This window comes from Macrobrachium rosenbergii, chromosome 27 (genome assembly GCF_040412425.1).
Source record: "Macrobrachium rosenbergii isolate ZJJX-2024 chromosome 27, ASM4041242v1, whole genome shotgun sequence".
Taxonomy (NCBI): Eukaryota; Metazoa; Arthropoda; class Malacostraca; order Decapoda; family Palaemonidae; genus Macrobrachium; species Macrobrachium rosenbergii.
This window is the reverse complement of record NC_089767.1, coordinates 5131142-5152044: the sequence shown is the minus strand read 5'-3', so window position 1 is coordinate 5152044 and position 20903 is coordinate 5131142. Positions and strand designations below refer to the sequence as shown.

At 38.4% G+C, this 20903-nt stretch overlaps 1 protein-coding gene across 4 annotated transcripts in view; it reads left to right on the top strand.

Moving 5' to 3' along the window:
• Positions 1 to 20903, top strand: part of bchs (WD repeat and FYVE domain containing 3 bchs) — a 388664-nt gene that overhangs the window by 190537 nt on the left and 177224 nt on the right. For all 4 annotated transcript variants that reach the window (XM_067128777.1, XM_067128778.1, XM_067128779.1 and 1 more), the window contains 6 exons: positions 442 to 515; positions 712 to 883; positions 4730 to 4900; positions 5409 to 5601; positions 11428 to 11614; positions 15826 to 15992. In XM_067128777.1, the coding sequence (XP_066984878.1) occupies positions 442 to 515; positions 712 to 883; positions 4730 to 4900; positions 5409 to 5601; positions 11428 to 11614; positions 15826 to 15992 (964 nt within the window). The remainder of the gene's footprint in view (positions 1 to 441; positions 516 to 711; positions 884 to 4729; positions 4901 to 5408; positions 5602 to 11427; positions 11615 to 15825; positions 15993 to 20903) is intronic.

Genomic DNA, 20903 nt, shown 5'->3' with positions numbered 1-20903 from the left:
TACACTATTGTGTATCATTGAAATGACATCAGTTCAAGTTGAATTCAGCTTGATGCCCTACTTATTACACCACTCAATCTGTCCACTTGCTTTTACATAGTTTAAACTATCTCTTGTTTCATTTATATCTTGACGTAGTAGCTTGTCCTCTTAATTCTCAGGAAACCCATCAGTTTGATTTTATGAATTTTAGGACCAGATTCATACCCAGTTTGCATTGTTAACAACTCTGATAAAATGGTGTGTGTGCATTTTCTGAACATCTGCTCTAGAATTTTGTGCTAAAGTGGTATAACTGTTACAAGCAAGGGATTGTTTTTCTAGGTTGTAAGTGATTACTAGATTCATTTTTACCTTGTGAATCTCTTGAATGTACGTTTTCATGTGTTCCGTGGTAAACACATCTATTAATTTTCACTATTTTCCTTTATTGTCTTTAAGGTATTTGGATCAAGCCCAACATGTGATCTTCAAGAGAAATTTGCTGATGTCTTACCCTTCACACAACATGTCAGGTATTATCATAACTACAAAATATGACTGAATGATGTATAAATCCACTTCACGTAAATGTCAGGATTGCCAAAGAATTAACTTCTCAAGTGAGAATATGTCTGTTTTGTCTATATCTTAGTTTTCCAACGAGCTTTTATGTAAGAAGGCTCAAAGTTTCGCTTAGTAAGTTAGTGAGCTAACTATTTCCTCCCACAGCAAACTAATGGTGACAGAAATAAGACGGCGTGCCTCCAATCAATCAACTGAAGCTGCATCTTGTGCCATAGTGCGATTCCTAGAGATTGAGAGCTGTGAAGAAAGCAGTAATGGATGGATGTTACTCTCAGCCCTCAATCTCCTTGCTGCTGGACCACCCACACTTATAGAGGTAAGAGACTGAACCACCCACACTTACAAAGGGAGTGATCGACACCAGTCCAGCTTTTAGTGGTAGGATTTGCTACCTACCTTTCAGAGCTAATATGCAGTTGTTAGATTAATGATTATTGTTATTAGATTAATGATGTTTTTAGTTGAATACGAGATCAACCGTAGTGAATGAAATGTGCTCTGCACTGTTTATTCAAGGTAAAAAGATTCTTTTCTACTGACATGGAAGAAACTGTAGACATAGAATTACCATACATTAAAGAATATAAATTAATGAATAGAGAAATTGTAAGTCTCTCTCTCTCTCTCTCTCTCTCTCTCTCTCTCTCTCTCTCTCTCTCTCTCTCTCTCTCTCTCTCTCTCTCTCTCTCTCTCTCTCTCTCAAGTAGTGGTAATAGTAAAATGATCTGTTTGGGATGATTAGTTTCCCCCCCCAAGGTTTCCTTCTGCCTGCTCTGGTGGCTATCATATGGCTATTCACCTTTATGACTTTACCTGATGCTCCACCACTCTGTTGGCAGCTCTACTGTTATTCCACTGTTCTTAACTGATGTTTCAGTATCTTATTTTTACTCTTGGTGCTCCACCATTTTACTGCTATGCTGGTGATCCACTGTTTTTTTTTTCTAATTTATACCAGATGTTCTAATGGGGTATTAGCATTCCAACATCTGGCCAACTGACATTTTCTGCTGGTTGAGTATTCACCCAGGCCTGTTGAAGATACAAAATTCCTTCCTTTTGGTGCTTTACCATCTTTCTCCACTTTGATTTGCCCTCAACAGTAATTCCCGACTACTAGATTCAGACTTCAGGAAATTTGCTTTTTCTACTGCAATTAATTATTTTGATTAAGTGATCATTGTCCTGCCTCTTCTCTGAATTTTGAGATAATTTTTATGGCTGTTAATACTTAGTATGATCATCTCAAACAGTCTCACAGGTCTTCTGTCTTCCAGCAGGATTGTTAAACATCCCTCGTTGTCAGAAGATAGATTTGTCCATGTGGGATGAATCTTACCTGCTGTTAAAGATAGCTTGTATCTCTGTGCCGATAGGGGAGGAGATATAAGCTGTCATTATTTTTTTCTTGAGTCACAGTGAAGCGAGTGCCTACCCCTGTGAAGCTTGTCGTGACATCATCCAAGAAAATGGTATTCTTGCTTCTCTCTATAGAAGCAGAAAAATGTCTTGTTTTCTTTTCCATGAGTCAGCATTTTACTGTACTGTGAAAATAGGCCATAGAACTGGCGTCTGGAATATTAAGGTAAAGAAAAGCTTGCACTGTTGTGATCAGTATTGAACCTGAACTGGCTTAATCTCTTCATCTTGCAGACTCCTCACACAGTGGAAATAGTTTTCTCGCATTAGTCAAAAGGGCCCTTCTGGCCTAACTACCTTATACTTATTCATTTGTCTGTCATAGGATTCTGTTATTTTGTTCGAAGAAACAGTGTTCCAGTTTTTTATCCCCTTGCCTTAGCTTAGGCCCAGATCACCGTCTTGTCTTGCTACTCAGGCCTCATTTCCTTAGGTATTTGGATATTTGGCACCTGTTGTCCTTAGATTGGACTGTCTTTCCAAATCATTTTCAGTATCATCTCACTTTGCACCTCCTATGGAATTGATCTGTTGGGAGAAATCATGTCTTGTTTATGCCAAATAGATCCTCTTCTTGCAGATGAATATTGGAACAACATCCATCCTGGGTCACCCTCCACAAGAGATTAGGCTAATTCAAATCTGTTACTAACCTCTTTAGAGAACCCAGTGAATAATGAAGTCTACTTGAGAAGTTAGGTTTCTGATGTTGGTTTTGTGGGAGAACTGTAAGTATACCTCAGCTCGGTGGATTTCTCTCTCCTTGGAGGGGTACTGTGGTACTCTTCAGATGGTACTATTTTGCATTGACCTTCTAACCTCCTGCAGCTTGCCTTTTACTTTTCGCTCTGTTCCTTTGGTCTCTTCCCACCCAGCTGTCTGGCACCTTCAATTTTACCTTGCTTTGACATTCACCTCTCGTTTAAGAACAAATTCTTTTGACAAGCCCTTTTTAAGTAGAAATATGACCTGGTGGTCTTGTGAAAAAAATCTGTTATTAAAAAGGTTGACATGCCCTACTCCCCAAGTGCGAGAATAATCTGCTTTAGTGGCTACAGAAAGGGAAACTTCTCCAAGGTGTTCATCTTCAGTCTCCCATCACCTAGTCTTCTGTTGTTTACCAATGCCTCTGTGATGGTGTGGGTTGCTTATATCAGTAAGACAGTCAAGGAGGTATTTATGGACAGCAAATACAACTTGAAGTGGTCCTTTTGTGACTGACAGCATTTCAAGGTCAGATCAGGAATTATTCAGTAATTTAGGAGGTTCTAAAACTGTTGCTTTTGCGTACCTATGCACTTCAGATGAACTCATTCCAACATCTCCCTTATCAAGGTCAGTAGGTGTAGCCTCCAGATGGTGTCTTCATTCCATTGTTTGTAAGGATCATCCATATTTAAGACTTGTGTTAACCTGTCATAATGTTGCCCAGCAAATAACTTCTAATTAGCACTCCCCCTTCCCAAGCCCAGCACCTTCTAAGGTGGGTTTCTTGGGGAACTGTTGGGTTATTCCTTTGCTAAGTCTCTCGAGATCCATGTTGGCTAAGATACAGCCTTTGGAAATCACAGGAATGTCATCCCTAGATGCTTTTCCCCTGAAAAGGGGAAGAAATTAAAGTGATACTGGAACTGTGTGACTGCAAAATGCTAAGAAGAAACAGGAAGATGTGGTGCTCTGAGGCTAAAAAATAGATTGATATCATAGAATGACGTGGTTCTGCCACATGATTAGAAGAGGTAGGAATGATAATATAGAAAAGTGCAAGGAAATGACAGTAGAATGGTGACCAGTCAACTAAACTGGAGGTTTGCTGGAGATTGCAAGAGGTAGAGGAGAGTGAAAACTTCTGCTGAAATGTAATGCTGACTTTATTGATGAATTTTTTGTTTGAATATATTTTCAGTATTTATTTTCTACTTTTCGCTAGGGGATTTATCCTAATGTTAAGACCCCAGCTTTGTTAGTTATGGAAAATACAAATAATTTTAAAAATCTGTGATTTTATTTATTTATTTATTTTTTTTTGTCGAAATATTGGAGTATTAGCATTATATAATAAAGATTATATCAAATTAAGGAAGAACGTTTTACAAAGACCAACAATTTTCAGAAATTTTATAAACAGGACAAATTGAAATACTGTAGGAAACTGTATAGTTTGGTATATTTTTAAGCAGTAAACCCCCGTATCCGCAGTCTCACGATTTACGGACTCACCTGTTCGTGGATATCTCTGTGGAACGTATGTATACATTGTTCGCGGAAAATTCGCCCATTCGAGGTATTTTGCACTAAGAAATATTCACTAATTACTGTATTTTCACATCATTTTCATGATTAAATGCACTTTTCATGATAAAGCTATTAAAATACTCGGGTATAAGCATTTTTAAGAGTTTTTTTGTGTTTGAACTATCAAAACAGGCAGCTCTAAGTGTTTTTAGAGAGGTTTTAAGTATTCACAGATTTTAGCTATTTGTGGGGGGTGTGGTACGCATCCCCCGCGAATACTTGGGGTTTACTGTACTACTGTACCATATACATATTTCAAAAGAGTGCTCTGAATGTACAGGACAGTTTTGGTTAATGTACTACATCAGTGAGTCCAATCTTGTCAAAATTTAGATTCACCTACTTTCTTGTATGTGTATTTTTGCTATAGCATTTTCATGTATTTTGCCTTGAGCCATGATGGGGGTTGGATTTTTTTTCAAGTACTTAAAGTCTTCTTGTTTTGCAGGTCATGACTGCAGCTTCACTGCCATCAACATTAGTTAAGTGCTTATACCTCTTTTTTGACCTACCTGAAGACGAAAGTCCAGCTGCTAATGTAGCGGATCAAGCCGATAATAATGCCACAGAATTTTCCTCTAGTGAAAGAAGAATATTACTTCAAAAAGTTTTTGTACAGGTTTGTAAAGAAACTCATCAGTTCGCGGTGGTAGCGTTCAGTCTGGTCCTTCCTTTGAATTTTACACAGTCAAAACAAAATGTTGTATTTCTGTGTTGTGTTTCTCATTTCCAAGAAAGTAAAAATGGGAAAAAAGCACGTTAAAAGAAGAAGAAGAAGAAGAAGATAGAGCTTGTAGAACAATAATTACAGCTAAACATACTTTATGTGATTAAGTTTACAGCTACCAGTGAATTTTAAGTTGTTGAACAAATATTTGGAAAAATTTTGTCATTGTATCTTGTTCTGCTTTTCAGTAATTAGATGTTGAAGGAGTGTCCATTAAATAAGTTTAGTTAAATAAGATTAAATATGTTGATTAAGAAGAAACCTTTTTATATACTGTAATGTGCTATTATGGAATGGTTTACAAAATGCCTCATTTCATGATGATTAAATCTAAGACATTTTAAGATTTATATAGTTGATGGTGATTAAATTTGCATAATTATTTTTCTGTAACTTACAGTTAATGGTTCGACTATGTTCTCACGTGGCCCCTGCTGAAGAATTGGCAAGAAAAGATGACTTGACGTTGCTCTTCTCAGCTATAACCTCATGGTGCCCACAACACAATGCTCTTTGGCGTAAAAGTGCAGCTGAAGTGTTAATGACTTTGTCTAGGCATGGACTTTCACAGCCAGTTGTCAGTTATATTCACAGTGAGTTTTCTTTCCTCATTTTGGGGTCGGACTTTGGTTTTGAAACAAAGTATAATTCAACTATTTTCTTTCTGCCTGTCACCATCTTCTAGGTATTTGTTGAACTTGAAGTGCAATGGGTAAGGATTTTGTAGTGATAATACAATACAATGCTTTTTTATTCATTTCCTGTTTTCAATAGATTTTCACATGACTTTATATATTAAGGCTAATTTAGAAATCAGTTTAAGCATTTGTCCTTTTTTTTATTAGAGTCTTCACGCTACCTAGGATCAGTCCATAAAATTTTCCTCAGTGTGCACTCTTTTGTCCCCATCCCCATGGTTTCTGTTGTACATATTTTCAGTCCTTTCAACTCCTTTCCTGTTCCCATTTAAAATATATCCAAGACTTATTTCTTTAATTTTGCTGTTAGTACAGTACCAGTTAATCTTACATGTAGCTGCTCCCCAAGACATACTTTTCTGCACTCATTTGTAGCTTCCTCCATATTCTGTACTTCTTTGTACATGTTTATTCAACCACCATGTCGTTTCTTATCCCTTCCATGATGTGTCACATCACGCACCCCTGCTGCCAACTGCTTGCCTTCCACGTTGTGACTCTGTTTTCTGACATTCTTTATGCTTCTTGGTTTTTATCGTTTCTTTGTTTTTGTGATTTTTTTTGTAATAACTCATTTCCTTCTTTCCCCTAGTGCCAGCCTTATTTTTTCTTTAGTAGCATCTTTTCATATCTTCAAAACAAAACATATTCAGTCTTTGAGCTTGTCAGTCCTAATTTGTTGTCAGTTTTTCTCTGGGGTTCTTATTAGCCAATCTGTCCTCAAATATTATACCCACCAATTGTGACACCTCCCTTTGTGTATGCTTATTTTGCCACAACGGAGAAGTGCTGCTGGATCACCAGTGGGGGCAGAACCCAAGCCACATGAAATGTGTCCCTCCAGTCCTTGTGTTCCAGAAGTCCTTCCCTTCGTGGATTCTTTGACACATGGATGGGAAGCTCTACTTACTAGTTAGCAGGCAGTGAGAACCTGGTCTGAGGCAGACAGGAAGCAGCAAAGGCTCTTCCTTGAAACAGAGGCAGTGTTTCTAACAGTTCATTCATTCAACATGTTGATATTAGGCGAAGTTATTGAAGTAAGTTTGACTATTCCACCGTAGTGCTTTACCTCAGGAAGTAGGAGGGAACAAGATTCCAACTGCCATATTGTCCAGCAGTGGAGACCTTTGTGTTGGCAGGAAGACAAAATATCATCACGGAAACCCTTGCCAGGAGAAGCATGTTTTATCTTTCAAGTGGTCAGTAAGTTTTTTGAGCAGATATGGGGTGACCTGGTGACCTCTTTTTTTTTTTTATAACAAACCTGAGCCACAGCTTTCCAGTGTATTGCTTAGCATAAAGGGATCCAGCAGCCTAGAACGTAGATGCCATGCTAGAAATTTTGGACAACCTCAGCGTTTGCATCTTCCTCGAGTTTGGTGTGGTCAGTCGGGTTGTTAGTGAAGGTCAGCCTCCAGCCACTCCAAGAGGATGCTGATTGCTGTTGTGGCCACCATAGGACTGGTATGGAGACTTTCTCATCTTTCAGTGGGCTGTCTGAGGATTTTACCAGTTTGGGAGAGACTTTAAGCTAATGTGCTTCCACACGTTTTATGACAACCCAGGTACCTTGTGCCTTTATTCCTGGAGATTTTGAGGAGGCCTCAGGAGTAAGTTTCTTGAAAAGTCACTGCTTTACCCAGTACCCATTCTAGCTGACCCTCAACTATGAACCTCTACCAGTGGTAGATTCTTTGGTTAGTGTAGTAAGAGGAATTTCTGCCATTGAACACCTTTATTCTTGTGAATGCAGATGTCTTCATCCATCACTGCCTCCGGAAGTTGTCATTGTCTGCAGTCAAATGCTACAGTGTCCCTTTCTTATGTTAAAGAATTCTGGGACATTTTAATGACCTTCTCTGGAGGCCTTGGAAGACTTCCACCACATTAAGGGAGAAGTTTCCTTAGGATGCATCCCAAGTGGGACTTCTTAACCCTCCAGAGCCATACCAGAGCCCATTATGAGCTGCTTCAACAGTTGTTTCAATGTCATCTCACCGTAAAGACCACTTTTCTTATTGCCTTTGTGTCTTCAAAGCTTGTGAGCAAGTTGTATGCTTTGGTGGACAGTCATATATACTTAGTGTTGGTCTTCAGTTGGCCTGTCATTCTCTCATGATTTCATTACCATGACCCAGGTGGCTGGTATCATTACCATGACCCAGATGGCTGGTACTCAGATTACACCACCACTTCATTTGCTTTCCAGCCTTGATGTTCACCAACGCAAAAGACCTTGTTTGCCTAGTGAGATCCATTTTATCAGAACCTCAAGAGTACTCATTCTTGTCAACAAATTAGGAAGAAACTTACTCAAAGAATACAGCCACCTTTTGGCTAAGGCAGGTCATCCTTCAGGTGTATACCGAAGTTTCAGAAGATGAGGCTTTCCAAGTAAGAATGACTGCATGAGACCAGGAACCTCTCAACTTTCTTAACCTTCAAGAGTAACATTGAGGTTACAGCCATTGTGAATGAAGGTATAAGATGTCTGATGTCAGTCAGCCTTTACCAATACTCACCTGTAAACATGCATAAAGGGATGAGATTATACTTGTTGGGAGCATTATCCCCAGTGGATCAAATTTAGGGCACTTTTTGACCCTTCTCTTCCTTTTAATCATAATCCTTGTAAATTGTCTATCACCCTTAAAAAATGTAGTCTTCAGGGGTACAGGGATGTTTATATCTCACCTAAATGGTTTATTGATCTTTGTCATTTTACCTTTGTTATATCACTAGTCAAAACATCTGGTTTACTCTTGGGATGATCAGTCACTTACAGTATCCCATGAGAGTGCCTTGGATTCTTGGCTCCTTACCTATTCTGTCTCTGTGTGCTCCATTGGACCTGTCAGACCTTTCTAGTGGCTGAGACTCTCAGCTACTTAATCTCCCTACTGAATCTCCATTGTGGTTCTGTATGACTGATTATTATTATATTACAAGCTAAGCTGTAACCCTGATTGGAAAAGAAGAATGCTAGAAACAAGGGCCCAAACAGGGAAAGACACTCGGTACATGAAAGGAAATTGAAAAATAAAGGATAAATTATGAAAGGAAAATAACGAAGAAAAACAAGATATATAATAGAAAATTAGTTAGGTAAGTCAAATAAATTTATTTAAGACAAGAAAGAAACTATGAAGTAAGGCTTATGTCAGCGGACTCAACAAAAGAAGTATTTGCACTAAGTTTGAACCATGATGTTCCAGTGATTCAAGTATTGGATTTGGAAGGTCATTTATATCTTCTACAACATGTATAGTGAACTAATTGAACAGTGGTGTGAGAGATTGGAATCAAGTTCAAGGATAAGAAATTGAATATAACTTGGGAGTTTTTGTCCAACAATTTAAGTTGTGAATCAGCTGCTGAAGATCAAATGGGGAACAATATTTAGAACATGAATAAGTTAAAGAACTGAAAAACTAACCTTATGATAGTGAGGATTGGTTGGTTATAAAACAAATTATATTTAATCATTGATTGCATACAGATTGCCTACCTCCCCTTCCCTCATTCTTGCTGGACCACATACATCTACGTGATATGGTAAGGAGGACTATTACTGATAGGGATCAGGAGTCATGTGGTATTGTAAGAAGTCTGTTAATTTTGCCAGTGACTTCAGTTGTACTGCTATGGTAGTTGTAGTGGGCTGTCAGTCATCTCTTTTAGTGCCACATTGTAGATAATATTAAAGGTTCTTTGCAGCATCCCTGTGTCCCCTTTTGCAATGCTTTATACCTTTACTTTCCACCCTTCCCTTTGAAAGTCTAGAAATGTAACTTGGTGGTCTACTTAAACAAATGTATAATTCTCAGTTGTGAGAAGCATCTACAGCCACCTCATCTTTGCCGAATCCCTGTAATTTTGAAGTTGCGTATCTGTTTGTTTGAAGGTTCTCCAACGAGACTCAGAATTGCAGGCCTTTCAGTAGAGGGAGCAATGCTATCCCCATTTCTGCAGGCCTTTGATCTTTCTTTTCCCAAGCAAAGGATGCTGTTCCAGATAATGAAATTTGTGGCATATGGTTCCAGTCACTTCTGTTGTTAATCCTCCCTGAGTGATTTCCTCTATTTTAAACCATCAAAAGAGCGGGATTAGAGTTGTTCTTCCTTTAGTTGTTGGTTTGCATGAAATCTTGTGTAAGTTTTACAGAGAATCATAGAATGTTGCATTCCATATGGAGGATGTCTTGCAGAGACCTCTAGATGGTGCTTTTTGTTAGCCTTAATGAGTCTTGCTAGCCATTTTCCAAACCGTTTGGTTCAGGTTCATTATTGCATTGTGCAGTATTTTGAGCCAAGTCTTCCCCTGATGTTGTTGCCTTCAAAACAGATCAGCAGCTGTGGGAGTGGAATTCAAGGACCTGCCCTTTACAGCAGATTTAGTAGCATAGACACTACTGTAGGTAGCCTGGATAATCAATCCACTGTATCCCTTTTTTACAGAGATGAATCCAAAGTACTTTTTTCATAAGTGTCCCAGTAAGCAGTGACAAAAGACAGTTTCTGATTGAGGCCTGTGGTTAGTAGCTTGAACATCCAAATGGATATTGTTCAACTTCAGTTCTTTTATGGGACTCTTCAAGTTAGACCTCTTTCTGGTGGATGGGTGGTTGTGCCAGACGTTCATGAGCCTATCTTGCGATTGTTACACTCAGTTGTCTGGTTTGTATCAATTACACTGTTTAACAGTAGCATGGTGTGTTGTACCTGCTTCAGTTGAGGATTAACAGATTAATTGTCCTCTTATTTATCTTCATGACATCCATCAGTGGTCAAGTTGCTCCTGAGGGAGTTAATGCTGTCAGTGCACCTCATGTGGTGTGGTGCACTGTGGCATTTGTAAAGCTTGTTTACAGTATCCCTTTGGCCACTTTCAGCCTTTTGATTTACCTCTGTTCCTAATTTCTTTCTTCCTTTTGGTTGAACAACCACTCCAACTCCCTCTTTTCACTGTCATAAGTGCTGAATGGTCGAAAGAGCCCTAGTGCTTGGCTTCATAACCAAACTTTCAGAAATCAGCCAATCCCTCAAGGCAACTTCCAGAGTCCAAGGTCTTTTAGCTGTTTGATCCTCCCCACCTGGAGCCTGCAGTGCAGTTTGGAATAATTATTAAGTAATTGATTACTTGTGAAACAGATTTAATTTTTAGTTAGTTATAAATGATTTGTTGAACCAGACCTCTGAAAACTTTCAGGGTTCTTCTCAGGCTGTATATTTTTACCCAAGTCATGTAATCAGTCTCCACTTTCCAACACTGCTGTTTTTCTCAGAGCTAATTTTCCAGACTAAATGAAAAGGGAAGCTTTTTTCTGCCTAGGACCTTGGGATACATGGGGCTCAAGGGCAGTACTGCTGGCCACTGGGTGATTATCTTTTGAACTGGAAACGAAATGTCTGGGGTTCATGAAGACTATGAATGTGGTCTAAACAGTAATATGTTTGTATGTTGAAATTAATTTTGTTTGAAAATCACATATTTGTGTTATTGCAATTGTCATTTGATGTGTGATAACTGACTGAAATTCATGTTGGCACTAAATGTCCATGGGAGCAGAATAATTATACATATTTGTTTACATAGTACATTTTCTCTATGATGGAGTTTGAGGGCAATAGAGCCATTTGATGCTCAACATTAGCCATGATATACAGCTTATTTGATTATTTTATAGTCTTAATTCAATTTTTTTCTGCCCTTTTCTTACAGATAAAGGTTGTGTAGCTCTTTGTGTTGACAACATGGAACGAGGCCAAGATCTGTCTCCTTTAGAAATTGTGGAGATGTTTGTTACTGTCTTCTGCTTTCTCAAGGATTCTTCAGATGTCTCTCAAACGTTACTAGATGATTTTAGATCTTCACAAGGCTATGCCTTTTTGGCAGAATTTTTACTAAGGTATGACCCTTCTCTTTCGTCTCAGATTTTGCTGTTTGGTAAGTTTGACATTGTTGGGCTATGACAAATGTTGCAGACACTGTATTGATGATTTATTCTCCACAACCCAACTAATCATATGTTGTCTTACGTATGTACAAAGAAATCCCACTTGTAACAGCTTGTACCATTCAAGATTGAGAGGCACCTGGTGCACATGTCAGACCTGTACAGGCAGTCCCCGGTTTACGACGGGGGTTCCGTTTTTACACCGCGTCGTAAACCGGAAAGCGTCGTAAACCGAAAAATCGTCGAAAATCTTCAAAAATCATAAGAAAACGATGTAAACTGCATTTTTATTGAGTTTTTCTTAAAAAAAAAATCCAAATTATGATTATTCTGCCGTTTTGGAGCCATATTTCTTCCATCGGATCGGTGTACGACGCATCGTAACCCCGGAACGTGTGTCATAAACCGGGAAATAATTTCTGATGAATATATTTGAAAAGCGTCGTGACCTCGGAACGTCGTAAGCCGGACCCTTCGTAAACCGCGGACTGCCTGTATATGACCCTTTGCTTCACTCCTTGCCTTGTTCTTCAGCCCAACTGGACTTAGCATCATCAGTGTTGTTGGACTTACCATCATCATTGTTGTTGCTGTTCCCAGGAATGCCATTTTTGTTTTTTTACCACTGTGCTGTCTTTTTCCAGTATTCATTTCATTCTTTGGATTAATTTCCCTTTGTGTCCTTTCTCTTTGCTTTGATTTGGTGTTTTTAATTCAATTTTTCTAACTGGTCGCACATTGTGGGAGCCAGCTCAGCTCCTGCCAGGGTTACTGAGTACTCATTGAAATTCCCAGTTACTTTCTTCATTTGTACCGTTTCTCTTATTTACGGTAAATTTTCATTTAGTTACCAGTTTTTACTTTCCTGGTAGGTTGGTTTAGGTTTGCATTTGCGAGCCACAGTTTTACGCTAACCTTTGATATAGCATAGCATTTCCCGTTTTCAGAATAAATTTTAGAACTGAGTTGTCTGTCCTTTTTTTCTGAATTGGGTGATCTGCCATATTTTGGTAAATTTTTATGATAGCAAATTATGTGAATTTTTCATTTTTGAGGTCAAACTTAACCCTCTAACATTTGGTGTATCTGAGACTACTTGGAGTGGGTTCAGCAAGAGCTAAAATTGAAACAGTTTTTAACAAGCTCTCCTGTTAGTTATGTCCACTCTTTGGAGGATGGAGGTAAGAGAGCGATTATTTTGGTTGTCATTTTTCTCTTGTCGATGAAGCTGGAGAGAGCAGCTATGCTCTCTGCTGGTTCCATCAGTTTTCCTCCTTAGCAAACAGCCATTAGTTTCAGCTCATTGCTTTGGGAAATAAATAGCTGTCCACATCCATAGCTATGGAGATGGAGAAAACCAAAAATGGAACTTTTATCCACCAGCCACAGGCCACTAGAGGGAAGTCTCCTTCCTCTTCCACTTCCTATAAATGCTCTTCGGGCAATACTACCTCTTTCTTTTGATCTTCCTTTCCAAGTTCAGGGAGGAAGAATGTGTCCTTTTGGCAGCAAGGATCCAGATCTTGTTCTGCCAAGGGATGGAGGTTCAACTCCTCCTCTCATAGCAAGAATCCTAAGTCTGATAAAGAATAGGTCCTTGAGCCCTTGGGTACCTGTGGGTGGCAGGTTGGGCTACTTCGCTCAAGAGTGGGAACACTTAAATGTAGATGCCTAGATAAAGAGAGTGCTTTTGGAAGGTAATTGTATTCCTTTCAAGAATTTACCACCTATTTCAAACCATGTCATAGCCTTTCAGTCATACAGAGGAACCTTGAGAAGAGACGGGTCTTGAGTTAGGAAGTCCCCTCTCTGTTAGAGAAGACAGCAATAGTGGAGGTACTGGCTACATCACTGGGCTTGTACAACAGGCTATTTTTAGTTCCAAAGGCCACGGGAGGTTGGAGGTCCATCCTGGAAATATCCAGGCTCAATCTCTGTATCCAGCTGTCCCCCTTTTCTATGGAGTTGGTTGCAATGGATGTGTAGATGTGTGAATGTTTGTGGTGGGTATGAAAGATGCATACTTTTGTGTCCCCATTCACCAATATTCAAGGTAGTTCCTATGCGTTTTCCTCGGGGAGAAGACATCAATTTTGAGCTCTTTGCTTTGGGCTGAGTTCTGAGCCCCAAGTTTTCACCAGAGTGCTATTCCCCTTTGTGAAATGGCTTCACTTACTAGGAGTGAAGAACCCTCTGTACCTGGATGACTGGATTATCAGTGCAGAGCCCAGGGAGGAGTGCCTAGGATGAAAAAGCTAGTACTGGGCTTAACGAAAGCCCTACCCGGGCCTGATGATTGACTGTTCTTGTAAAGGTTCTCTGACACAAGCTCTAGTAGGCAATCTGTTATTAATTGTGAGAGAGTTCGTCTCCTCAGAGAGCATTCCTGCCAAATGCTAACTATCTCTCGTAGGCCACATGTCTTCTCTGGAGAAGCTTGTCCCAGGTGCTCCACTACAGATGAGACTGCTTCAGTCACACTTGAAGAAGCTCTGCACAGAGAGACACAGCAAGACCACAAGTTGGTGCTGTGGAGTCAAGAATTTATCCCTTGCCTTTGTTATTGGATGTTCAAAGTAGTACTTCTTGCAGGTAGATCCCTAGAGGCCCTGACCCCAGACCTCTCACTCTATTCAGGCACCTCAGACGAGGGCTAGGGTGTGGTTATTGGGAACCAGGTCGCTTCAGGGATGTGGTTGCAGGTCTTGACATAAACTGCAAGGAGTTGTTGGCTGTCCAGAAGGGACTTCAAGTCATGGAAGGAGCAAGGACCAACAAAGTAATTTCTGTCCTCTCAGACAGCTTGTCATCTGTGGATTATCTAAGATGACAGGGCACAAAGTTGGAAACCTTGGTAGCCATCACCATGAATTGATTCCTCTGGACAGAGGAGAGGAATATTGTCGTAATGCCCCAGTTTGTGCTTGACTAACTCAATGTTCTGAGTCGTCCGAGACAGGTACTCTTCCGTGAATGGACTTGAAATCTAGCAGTGTGTGAGGCAATTTAGTGAAAGTTCAGCCAACCACATTGATCTCTTTGCAGCAAAGCTGAATCATTGTCTCTAGCTGTATGTTTCCCTTGTTCTGGACCCTCAAGCCTGGGCAGTAGACGTTGTGGTTCAAGGTTGGATAAAACTATTTGTGTATGCCTTCCCTCCATTTCCGCTGTTGAAGGGGGTGCTCAAGAAGTTGAGGGAGCCCTGGAACACCGCCATAATTCTAATTGTTCCTTGGTGGCTGAGGAGGCATTGGTTCCTGGATCTTTTGGAAATGTCAGTAGAAGTTCCTTAGTTGTAATGTGAGGGGGAATAGTGACTTTCTGAATAAAAATTAACTGTAATATTTGAAAATATTAATAACATAATCCTTTCATTCAAAAACATAGGCCTATACTATAGTGCCACCACAACTTCTGGGACAGCTAGCCACCCTGGATTCTTGTTACCATGTGCCAAACTGCAGCTGTTGTCAGTCTTTTTCCGTAGAAGGCTGAAGTGTCTGGGCAGCTAGCCACTTTGGATTCTTGTTAGCATGTGCCTAACTGCCAGCTGTTGTCAGTCTTTTTCCATAGAGGGCTGAAGTGTCTGGGACAGCTAGCCACTATGGATTCTTTTTAGTTTGTGTCAAACTGCCAGCTGTTGTCGATCTTCATCTGTAGAGGGCTGAAGTGTCTGGGATTTTGTAAACATACAAAATAGGCTAAATTATAAATAATGAGTTTGTAGAAAAAAGATTTTTGTCAAAGAGTTTGATATTTGGCTGAGTCAGTCATGTTTGCTCACTTTTTTAAGTTGAAAAACCGTAGCTATACAATCTTGGTTGGTTAGAAATCCTAGAAGACTTTGTATTATATTAAAGTTCATTTCAAGATATGTAAACTAATGCACAGTAATTATTCATAGCTTCCCTTGTGATGACTGTAAATTATATTTGACAGTTTGGGTCAATTGTTATAGGACATCCTGGGTGGCCAGTTGGTAGGATTGTGAAGAGGAAGATGTAATTGGTAAATGAAAAAACAAATCAATTGATTAACATACAACAATGATGAGCAGTAGTTTTACTCAGCGCAGTGTTCGATATGAGGCAGACAATCATGAATTATGTAATTTACTAGGATTTCAAAATTCTAATGTATTTTACTGTACTTATTTTGTGTAGGTTGGAGGGAAATACTACTGATGAAAGTCGAGAGGCCTTAAGGAACCTGGTTCTACTTGTATCTTCCCTTTCATATTGTGGCTATGTTGAATTGAAGCCTTCATCTGCCTCCATTGGGTCACTTTTTCACATGCCAGGATTCACTTTACCTGTTCCCTCAGGCAGAGGTAAGTTGTTTATGCGTGTCAGATTAGTCATAATTGCCCACAGTTCATAAAAACTTTTCTATCACTTACTCTATACAGTACTGGTCAGAATGGTGTGGCATCAGTTAGAATTATCAGTAGTAATTGAAAGAAATCTTGAGTCTTCCTCTCAGATGAGTGTATCTTGCTAAGGGGGCCTGCTCACTCTGATGAGTATATCTTGCAGAAGAGAACCCCCTCATTATGTAAATTGTCATCAGCCACATAGGTTACTTATGATGCAGAGAAATTGATGTCAGTGTGATGTTCAGTACCCTTCATCATATTTGGATATTTACATATGTTTTTATTCATTGGGATATGTGCATAGCGTATGTGCATATCCCAAAGGAGATACACATAAGGAGAGACAAGCATGCATTTGTATTTGTTTGTCATTAATGCTTGCCATCTTTAAAATTCCTCAGTTCAGTCACTTGGTGAATTATACAACATCAATAATTATTTTGTTGCATTCCACCTCACATGAACCCAATATTTGATTAATTAATTAGTATAGTGTCTGTCACTCCATAGTTATTTTAAGATTTAGTTACTTTTGTTTATTACAGGTCTTAGGCTTTTATCAGTCTTGATATTACTGGTGCGCTGTTTCTCTAAATGAAAATTGAAAATTAGAGCAAGGTGAAGTTGATGAGTTGGACAGATAGGCAGGAAGAGAGCAAAGGAAGCAAATGACAATCAGCAGTATTGTCTCTTCGGTATAAGTCTTAGTATTTTATCATCTGCTGTTTTCATGTGCACTTGATTGCTTGTGGTTGTGAGGAAATGTTGCACATTATTCATGAGTAATTCATGGATTTTTAGTCACGTCTGTACATTTGGTTTCATTTTTATGAAAACTTGTAAAAATATGCCAAATCACTAGGTTGATTATTTCTGAGTAATATCCGTGGATGAGGAGCATGGGTAATTAGCTCCTAACTCCTCCTCCCCTTCCCCTCAGCATACATGGAAATTGCTTATATTAGTGACCCTTATATATCTTATTTGAGATGAATCTTGCCCACTGTTAAAGATGGCTAAATCTTTGCGCCGGCAGGAAAATATAAAATGAATATTCTGTGACTGACCTGGATAACTATCTAGTTCACCTTTTCTCCACCAGGTGTGTTTTGAATGTTTTAGTTTGTGTCAGAACATTCCTTGTTGTAGGACAGGATACTTATTGGTGATTTGCTAGTTGCTGTTCGCTGCCTTTTCACAGTATTGTAAGATTTTTTGCTTTTTTCATTCAGGATGTATTTGACTGACAGTAGGAACTCAACATCAGGTTTTGCAGGAATGTTTTCTGTGTTAACAGATTTTATTCTGTAGAATTAGATACAAACTGTATTCTGTAATGTTAGACAGTTTTTACTGGTTGTAGGGATGTGAACTAGGTATGAAAGGATTAAGGAGTAATCAGACGAATTTATAACTCCACTTCTGTATACACTTGCGTATCATGCGACTTTTGAAGACTTAATTTTGAAGCTAATTTTGAGGGGGTTGCATCATACGCAAGATATAAAATCAGCGTATGTAATATTCACATATAGTATCGTATTATAAAATACAAATATAATGAATACTGTTATTCTTTTCCATGTATCTTTTAAAAAGTTATGCTTTACTTCACTGTATCTAATAATATTGTATGTATTCTCATATTACTATTGTACAGTATTATAAAATACAAACATACCGATCAGTCTTTTAGTTTGGAAATCAGCTGAGGGCAATTACGCGGTAAGTTTATTCCGCCATATTTAACTGAATTCAGAGTGATTTTCTTACTTCTAGTCAGCGCTGGTGAATCTCTAGATACTCTATTTATATGGGACGAGGTTATTTTTTGTTATACAAAATGTTTTTAAGTAGAAATATGACTAAAGGTATCATTGTGAACTGAATTGAGTTATATTTTTTATTAATAGACGGTGTTGGGGCATGTTTTTTGTGTAAGAAAATCAACAGATTCCGTTTTGTTATTTTCACTTGATTTCATCATAATACAAGCTTTATGTATTTTCTCGTTTATTGGCATGAAAACAACAGTTAAATGTGTTCTTTCATGCCCAGTAGTTTTGATTGAAATACTTTCTCCCCAATTTTATTTACAGTTGAGTTTGATGTCGTATCGAAGTTTACGGGAGTTTTATCCATGTTGCCGATGCGCGATAATTTATAGTCATTAGCAGCTTGAACATTGTTTTCTCAACTTCAGCTACAACTTGCAGCTTAAATTCAATAGTGTATTTCCTTGCTGATCTTTTCTCCACAGTGAATAAGGGTAGAATGTAAAAATCTATCAGTCTTATTCTACTTAACGTCATTTGTAATATAACTACGGTAATTTTTTTACTATCGTACGATGGTTGAAATGCAAGCAAAATAGCTGTTGTTATCAGATTCGGTTGTTCATAGTAAAACGTCTGTTTCTCGTTCGGTTGTTTATGGCTATACAGTATGCGTTTACGCAGTTGTTTATGGCTATACAGTACGCGTTTATGCAACAAGTACAATGTTACTAATGATACTTTTATCATTCTCTTTTAGTTTTTTAACTTATTTAACTAGAAGATGGGATAGATAAAGAGATGGAGGAAAAGAGGTTAGTCTATTGTAATTGGTCTCTCAAAAAAGGAACTGCATGATACACGAGATACATGATGAAATCATTTTTTAAGGGTGAAAAGTTGGGGGTCACACAATACACGAGATCTCCCGTTACACGAGTATATAAGGCATATAGAAAGGGGATTGTCATATTAAGGAAGCAATTAATTAGACAGGGATATAAATTTTACTTACCTTTCTACTTCTTTGCCACCTCCTGTGGCTCTAATTACCTTCGTCTGTCCCCCACTCTCATCCCTCCTATCCTAGGCTTGATCCTGTAATCTCAGCTCTGCCTTCTGCCCCCTTTAGGTTCAGGAATAGTGTATTCTAAAATTAGATAGGAAGGCTGTTCAGGGTTAACTGAATTTTGGTTTTTGGTAGCCAGTTCTCATTCACACATAATGTGTGCTCTTTTGGCAGTCCTATTTAAGAGGAAAGATGGTGGCCTCGTCCTTCTGTAGCCCAAGCTTAGTACTGCCTTGCAACAGTGGGAAGAGTCTGCTGCCAGGGAACTGGGTTGGTTCTCAGGGCAAGGTTATGGTATGGTAACATCTGATAAGAAAGTTGCTCTATAAAAATACATTAATGGTGTTAAAACCATGGTAGGCTGCAGGTAAATACAGGTCGGCTGTGGGGTAGCCCATTTATACCTGTATACTTACTGTATTGTGTGTTGCACAAAAGATAGAAAAAAAAGAGGTTCACTTGATATTGAAAATGTTTTTTTTAAATATTATACAGTATAGTTTTCATGAGTTTGTACAAATTAGTTTAAACAAATTGATACCTGTGTTAAATGGTGATGTATTGTACGAACAGTACACCCACCAGATTTTGTGTTGTTTACAAGAGAGCAAAAAAAGGTGTAGAACCTCAAAGAAGACTGAACCAAATTTAATGAAACTTTCATGGCATGTAGTATAACTGTATATCTTGACTTCAGCATAAGGAAAGTATTTTTGAGTGCACCTTTTTTTTTGTATATTTATAAGAAGTGACTTTTTTCAACTGAAAATTTATAAAAAGTTACTTTTTTCAACTGCAAAATTTATAAACATAGAAGTCAGATTTTTAAAAATTTCTTTACGCAGGTATTTTCAGTATTAATTGTTTAATAAGTGGTAAAAATTTGAAGCAGATCCCTTCAATCATAAGGTAACAGTGGCCACCTAATTTATAATGGAGCCTTATGGCAGTAGGTAAGATTCATCCTAAATAATATAACTGTTTATGATAAAATTTATTATTTGGACACTGAAATACTGTTAAAATAGAACATGGCTGGCCTCCCACCAACATAGTGGCTGTCAAGAAGAATTCTGATGAGAGCTAAAACATTCAAAACACACCTGGTCGGTCATATGGGTCAGCCAAGCGATCTTTTATTTCAATACCTACTTGCCTGCTGGCACAAAGATATAGCTAACTTAACAGTAGGCAATTATCCAGATAGCTAGTTATTATGAAAATTGATAAATTTCAAATCTATGAATTTTTCACTTAATTTCAGCTGATCAGTTAGTAAATATTATAACATAACAACCAGGGCGACTCAGTTTAGAGAGAGGTGCAGAGAGGAAGATTCAAAATTTCTTTTGTCATTGTAATGTACGACTCTAATATCAGCCAACATCACACTTCCATGCAGTATAGCTCGAAGTACAGGAAAATGTTTGCACTGCTAGAACAAAAACCAAATTAATTTTAACAAAAAAATAAGTTTTTTATTATTCATCATTGTGATTGTATTTTATTATTTTTTACTGTCAGTTGTATAATTAGAGCTAGAAATTTAAGTATTTAAAGAGGATGAAAAAGCCCCAATTTTTTATATGTAACTTACCCAGTATTTACATTATATATAGCTAAGAGTTTCTCTTGCCTCAGCAACTTAAATTAAAAAATTCGCGGGTTAGTGCTTCAATTTAGTGCAGGTGACTGGTCTCGCCCACTAACGAGAGGATCAGGAACTACTCGGCAAACATTCATCATTACATTTCTGCTGATGCTCGAGTCAACACAGTGTCTTTGTCAGCTTTGTTCTTAAATTTGCCGGTCAGAGACCGGATTTTGGTGATGTTTTTTCGCCAATTTCGGGAGCCTTCAAACTTTCAGCATTCAGGACAGTTTTTTATTGTTTTGTTTAATTTGTCATATTTCATAACAGTAGCGAACTCATAATCAAGTGTTTAACTACCGACAGCGTAGTTTAACCAGCGATTTCGCCTTTACCGGTGAATGTAAACATTGTGTTCGTTGCCGAACCAG